The sequence below is a fragment of the Monodon monoceros genome, unplaced genomic scaffold (assembly GCF_005190385.1).
Source record: "Monodon monoceros isolate NGI ecotype Baffin Bay Population unplaced genomic scaffold, NGI_Narwhal_1 Super_Scaffold_7, whole genome shotgun sequence".
NCBI lineage: Eukaryota > Metazoa > Chordata > Mammalia > Artiodactyla > Monodontidae > Monodon > Monodon monoceros.
The window spans coordinates 23898192-23905258 of record NW_021703784.1 but is presented as its reverse complement, the minus strand read 5'-3'; the positions used below and the strand labels follow the sequence as shown (position 1 = coordinate 23905258).

The window sequence follows — 7067 nt, the reverse complement described above, 5'->3', positions numbered from 1 at the left end:
CATAGGAATAGTACTGTCATAGGATAGTAGCCCCCTCCAAACCATATGCTCTGAACTGCACATTGTATTTTACCCTTGCAGTATTTACCACAACTCCAATTAAGCAACATTTGGTTTGTATAACTATGCTTAATATCTAGCTCCCTTATTAGACTATAAACTCCAAGAGGGCAGAGGTCTTGTCTGTCTCATTTAATCCTATATTTCCAGTGCCTAGTACATAATAGGTACTCAAACAAGTATTAAATACTTAATTGGATTCTTTAAGCAGGGTCATTAATTTATGAATTAATTCAATTGTTATATCACAGTTTGTCACCTAACTTTTTTTTTATGGTACATAAAGTTGGTTATAATTCAATCAACTTACACTTTAAATTAAGCAGTAGAGTTGGACTAGGGTTGAAGACAACCCAGTTTCACTGGAAAAGGGAACCATAATTATATAAAGTTTATTCCGGACTAGGCCTTTTCTCTGACCCAGCTGTGACCTTGACCAGAGAGGAGCCTCCATTTTCCCATCTGTAGAACAAAGATGACCTCTAAGAGTCATCCCTATGTTGACAATCTGGCAGGACATTACAGGCCTAGTGGCTCTGAATCCTTGTTCTACCACATAGTCATTGTTTAATCATGCCTAGATTACTCTCTAATATAATCACTGTAAAATGTGGGGTAACTAAGTGGCATGATTGTGCTGATTTAATGAGATAGTACAAAAGTTTTCTAAATTACCCTTCTCCTTCTATTCACTACACAGTAGTCAGAATGATCATGTTGGAATGGGAGTTTGATCATACCACTCCCTCTTCACAAGCCTGCAATGAGAAGCCTGCAATGATTGCCCATCTCACTCAGAATAAAAGCCTGTCTTTACTGTGGTCCACGAGGCCCTATAAGCCCTTATGCTCTTCTTACTCTCTGCTCTGAACATACCAACCTTCTTACTGTTCCTCTGACACTCCGGGCAACTTGCCACCTGTGTTTCCCCCTATTTGGAATGCTCTTCTCCTGCATATGTCCTGGTCTTCTCCCTTATCTCTTTCAAGTCTTTTTGCTCAAATGCCATCTTCTCAGTGAGACCTACTTGGATCCCTCTATTTAAAACTGCAAACTAGGGACTTCCCTAGTGGCGTGGTGGTTAAGAATCCGCCTGCCATTGCAACGGACATGGTTTGATCCCTGGTCCGGGAAGATCCCACATGCCTTGCAGCAACTAAGCCCATGTGCCACAACTACTGAGCCTGTGCTCTAGAGCCCTCGGGCCACAACTACTGAGCCCACGTGCTACAACTACTGAAGCCCACGTGCCTAGAGCGCGTGCTCTGCAACAAGAGGAGCCACTGCAATGAGAAACCCGCGCACCGCAATGAAAAGTAGTCCCTGCTCGCCGCAACTAGAGAAAGACCGCATGCAGCAACGAAGACCCAATGCAGCCAAAAAAAAAAAAAAAACACTGCAAACGTCATTACCTTTGCCTGCTTTATTTTACCCTATAGCTCTTATTTATCTCTGTACTTCTCTTATTTATTTCTAACATATTATGTGTCAATGAACACAGTTTGGAAACGTGTATAATACTAGATATATTCTATATCTATATAGGTTCTATATATAGAGTATATTCTCTTTCTTCTCCCAGTGGTTTGAGGTCTGAAGGGATAAAGCTTAGGGGTTTATGGCTTAGGATATTCTAGGATAATGTGCCTTCAGTTAATCCAAGATTTATATTCATTACCTGAATAACCTCTTATAGATTATTTCACTGCCAGGCACTCTTGAGTAGAAATATTAATAGTTAACACTTTCGTGCATGCATTCATTCATTCATGCAAACAAATATTTAGTGGGTGCCTTCTATGTGCCCTTTCTTCTTGAAGACAGCTATTACAAGCATTTCATTCGGGAATCCCCCGAGGCGGGGGATGAGGGAATACGTCTAGTCCCGCCAGCAGAGGGCGTGCTTTCGCACTCTCCGCAGCCTCCCGGCCCACGAGGCTTTCAGGCTCCCACGCTCGCTCCCTAGCGCGGCCCCGCCCGCCGCATCACGTGACTCGGCCACCGAACCAGAGCTGCAGGGCCCAAGCCGGGCTAAGTTCGTTGCCGGTGGCCTCTGCGGGTGCAACCACAAAGGGTAATCCGAAAGAGTGGAGGGGGGCTCGCGAAGTCGATGCTTCCTCTTCCAATTCAGGTCGGCTCCCGTTACCTTCTCACTATTCACCGTTGCTATCTTCCTGAGCGTTTGCATGAGCCCTTTCGTCTGGGGAGGCTCCGGTGACCATGTAGGGGGGAAAAGTGAGGAAGCTCCAGGTGCCTGGGACGAGGTCACCGCTGTTGGCACGCCGCCCCGGCTCCCCCCACATCTCCATTGCGGGCCGGTGGCCCCGTCAGCCCAGGTGAAAACTCCGGCCTGCAGTTGTGGCCTGGCAAGGAGCGCCACGAAATCTCGCGCCGTCTCGCGAGAGTCTAAGTTGAAGGAACATGGCGACGTCTAATCTGTTAAAGGTAAGACCCTCAGTCCAGCTTGGTTTTTACCCTGGGGGCGCTGGGTTCAGCTCTTAGGGAATGGCTCGGCCCAGGTTCAGCGGCAAAATGTGGGAGTGTTCAGGGGTTGCCTACCGGAAGGGAAGCCAGGGAGGCTGCCGCCGAGGACCGGAACGCGGGTCTCCGGCCTTGGGGTGGAGAGGCTCTGGTTGTCCCTCTTGCCGGTTGACCGGTGTGTGAAAGGCCCTGCCGAGGGCTGGAGGGGAGCAGTGCTTTCAAGGGACCAGCTCTGGCCTGGGGCTGCAGAAGAAGAGTGGTGCCGGGTCCTGAAGGATAGGGCAGTTAGTATTCTCGGCGTCTCAGTTTCTTCTGAAGCGAGAGCCTAAGGCGCAAAGAAGGAAAATCCAAGAAAATGTTCCATAACAGGTTTTAATGACTGGACCCCCACCTCCTCAATTTCTGTTCTCATTCTGCCTGCATGAAACTACAAGTCAGACAGCAGTGCCTGTCACCCCACTCCCTCCCTTATCTGCATGCTACTCCTTCCCTCCTATCCTCCCTTTCTTAAGTTCATATTTTACCCTTTTTTTCCTTAGGAAACTGTTCCTCAACCCCATTACAGCACACAACCAGATGATTACTGTGGAAGCACTACCATCGTTTTATGGGTTAGGATAGTTGCCTTATCAAAGAAAATGGTTAAACTTAGTTTTATGTATTTGGGATAGCAAGGGAGATGTAGGCCCAGAGAGGCAGATTCTCTACCATCAGTTAAAAAGTTTGGAGGAGAAGAAGGAAGACATGGCGTTAGTTTCTGCTATGCTGTCTTTGTAATAGGAACCTTTTGCCTTAAAAGTATTGACTGAAATGGGGGTAGTGATTAGCTCAGGGAACATAAATACAAAGGATGAACTACTCCTCCCTCAAACCCATCATTAGGCCTTCAGACAGTGTGGATTGATAATAGAAAATAATAGAACAGAAAATATATTAAAATTTACTGTAACCTCACTCATATCTTCTTTAGACTACTACACTGTTAGCTACACTGTTAACTGTTTAATACATGGGACTGTCTCCTAAAATGTAGACCTAATTTTACTAATTTAAGAGGCAATATATCTTTTAAAAGGGGGAGGGACCTCGAACTTGACTGAATTTCTGCCACTTAGAAGCTGTATGACTTTGGGCAAGTTTCTAAACCTCTCCGTGCCTGAGCTTCTTCAATACAGTGGCATTATCAATAGCACCTATTTCATAGGAGCATTGTGAAGATTGAGTTAATATATGTAAAATCTTAAAACAGTGACTGGAACTTAATTAGCACCCAATAAACATAAATTGCTAGAGTTACTATTTCTGCTGCTTCTTTAAGAAAACAAATTCATGGGAATTGAGTAACCCACTCTCTACTCTTCTTTTATAACAATATAGCAAAGCTCTAATGTGTTAATTCAGAAAGAAAACTTTAACTTGTTAATTCAGAAAGACTCCTGTTAATGCATCCGTGTATTTACATAAGCAGTAGTGTATGTTATTAATTGAAATGTGTTTAAGAAGTAATTGAATTCCTTATTCTTTGTGAATTTTTGACTTGTTGATTACCTGGATATAAAGCAAGGTCTTTTTTCCTCCCAGATTTCTCTCTCAGAAAAGAGTGAGTCACTTTATTCTACTCCATACAAAGCCTTACAAAGGATTGTTTGGAGGAGATATAAGTCTGAAGCTACTTCAGTCAATACTAGTAAGTGGTTACCTTGTAGAGATTGTGAATCGACATCTATAGCACACAACTACCTATAGAATGAAAAAAATGCCTGAATGTCTAGAAATCGGCACTTAGGACTTAGGTTAAAAAGATCGTAATTCAAACAGTTCTGTAACTCAAATAACTTTTATAAATGAAAGGAAAGTGATAATACTTTGACAAACTGGTAAAAGACTCAGTCTCTTTAGTGAACATGAAGAGATGCCAAAGATACACTGGAAAATTTTCAGCAAAATTATTTAATGAAGTGTTAAAAAGGGGGAAAAAGAATTTCTAAATATTTTATATAGTATGTGATTTTAAATGTGTACGGCTAACATAATAAAATGGATATTATAAGTAGACATTTGATTCTTTTATCTGTATCACCAAAAGTTTATGTATTCAAGGTGACCAGAAAACCTTTTGTTTTTCTTTTTTCTCTCATTGCGGGGGTGGGAGGCTGGAGGGGAATTGCCTTGTGTTTATACATTTAGAAGTAGTTAATTAAAAAGTGGGGAAGTTTGTCTTCTTGGAGAAATGCAGTAAGATCCTAACAGAATTCATAGGATCATTTAAATTCAAGTCTGGAGGAGGGTGTGTGAGAGGAATGGAGTGGGAGTTTGGGGTTAGCAGATGCAAACTAGTATATAGAGAATGGATAAACAGCAAGGTGCTACTATATAGCACAGGAAACTATTCAATATCCTGTGATAAACCATAATGGAAAAGAATATGAAAAAGAATGTGTGTGTGTATGTGTCTGTGTGTGTGTGTGTGTGTGTGTGTGTGTATGTATATATATATATAAAAGTGAATCACTTTGCTGTACAGTAGAAATGAACACATTGTAAATCAACTGTACTTCAATTTAAATAAATAAATAAATAAATTCGAGTCTGGTAGTACCTTGAATAGAGATAGAGCTGGCTGGGGAGTGGCCAACTTAGCCTCATTTCCTTTTTTGACAGGATTAATAGGTTAGTTCATTAGACAAATGCCTTAGACATTGCGCGGTTAGATTTCATCAGAGCATATTTGACAGAATTATCATGTCTTATGGTCAAAATGGAGGGATGTGGGCTAGATGAGAATACAGTTTGAATTTGATTATCAGGTAAACAGCTGTACCTGAAGAATGATGAGTAATAAATCATCAACCCTGAAGGGAGGCCTTTAGTATCCTGCTGAAAAAATATGTCCTCTTCCTGTGTACCAGTAACCTGGTTGGAGTTAAGTTTATTGAATTTGTGGATGAAGAGTTCGAAGGGATAGCTAATAAGTTTATGAAAGATAACAAGGTTCAGAACTTTGCTGTGAAACTTGAAAGTCAGAACACAATGCGATAAAAACCACCTACTTATTTCATATTGGAATTTGATTGTAATAATAATTATATTTACTAACGTAAGTGGGCTATTGCTGGGTTTTGGAAATCTTTTGGATATACAAATATTTGTGTTGTACAATTTTACATATACAGTTATCAGTTGCTTGGGGGTTTATATCTCCCCAAACCTTTCAATATTACTACTTTAAGTTTGCTGTTGTAACATATAATTCTCCTTATTCCTTTACTTTTGCCGTTACCACCTAGGCCTTCAGTGCACATTTTCTTCATTTCCAAGTGATTATCCTATTCCAAATAGCTATTGTTGAAATCTTATTTTGTTAAACCTAACCCTGTTTAATTCTTAGCACATTACTTTATCCAGCTGTTTGAATGCCCTTAACTTTCTTGGTCAATAATACCACAACCTTTTCTAGTTTCCCCTATATTCTCCTCTTTTCCAAGGCACCTGCTACATTGCCTGCTTCCACTTGTTCTTGTTCAGCCTTCTTTTTCCCCCCAGGACTTAGCAGCATGCCTCCTGTTATTTTGTTTCAGTCTCCTTTATTCTCACTTCTATGAGGATAAGAAAGTTCACCTATCCCCCTCATATAAACTTAACCTGTACTCTGCTTTGGCTTCAAACCTCTGCCCTTTTCTCTCTTTCCATTCACTGTCATAGTTCTTAGAAAAGCAGCCCCCAATTGCTTCTTTTATAATTCTTTACCTTTTTCCTTAATTTATTATGACTTGGCTCTCCCCATACCCCCACCCAATTATATTAAAACTGTCAGTCTCAGGATCACTAGCAACCTCCTGATTGCCAAAGGAGATTCTCCCTGGATACATTCATCCTCTATTCTGATATTGTTGCTTGCTTGCTACTTAATGCTTCCCTTTTGGTTTTATGCCATTCTCTGCTTGGTTTCCTATCTCTCAAATCTCATGTGTTTTTCACCTCTCCTCCCCAGTATAATTATTTCTCAGGATTTAATCTTCATCCTTTTTCTGTCTTTGTACTTTTTTTTTTCTGGGTCAGTCTTAACTCCCATGATTTCACTGTTTTTATCTCTTAACTCTGATCTGAGGACTAGACCAAAACACAGTGCTGACCATATCACTTTCCAGCTCATTTTTTAAAAAACTATTTATTTATTTGGTTGTGCCGGGTCTAAATTGCAGCAGGCAGGCTCGCTCCTTAGTTGCGGCTCCAGGGCTCCTTAATTGCAGCTTGCCGGCTCTTTAGTTGCAGCACGTGGGCTCCTTAGTTGCGGCATGCATGTGGGATCTAGTTCCCTGACCAGGGATCGAACCTGGGCCCCCTGCATTCAGAGTGGATTCTTATCCACTGCGCCACCAGGGAAGTCCCGCTCATATACCTTTGATAGTTCAAGTTCTTTGAGATCTTTCTAGCTGTGTCTTCTCCCTAATACCTCTCTCCTCCCTCTCCCCCACTCCTTTCTCTCTCTCTCTCTCTCTCTCTCTCTCTCTCTCTCTCTCTCTCTC

General features: G+C 41.7%; 1 protein-coding gene across 1 annotated transcript in view; it reads left to right on the top strand.

Annotated features, from left to right (window-relative positions):
• The first annotated feature begins 1982 nt into the window (after positions 1-1982).
• The window catches only part of CUL5 (cullin 5), a 95937-nt gene continuing 90852 nt past the window's right edge, over positions 1983-7067 (top strand). Inside the window, exon 1 of the mRNA XM_029208005.1 lies at positions 1983-2505. Within this exon, the coding sequence (XP_029063838.1) occupies positions 2482-2505 (24 nt within the window). The 5' untranslated portion in view covers positions 1983-2481. The remainder of the gene's footprint in view (positions 2506-7067) is intronic.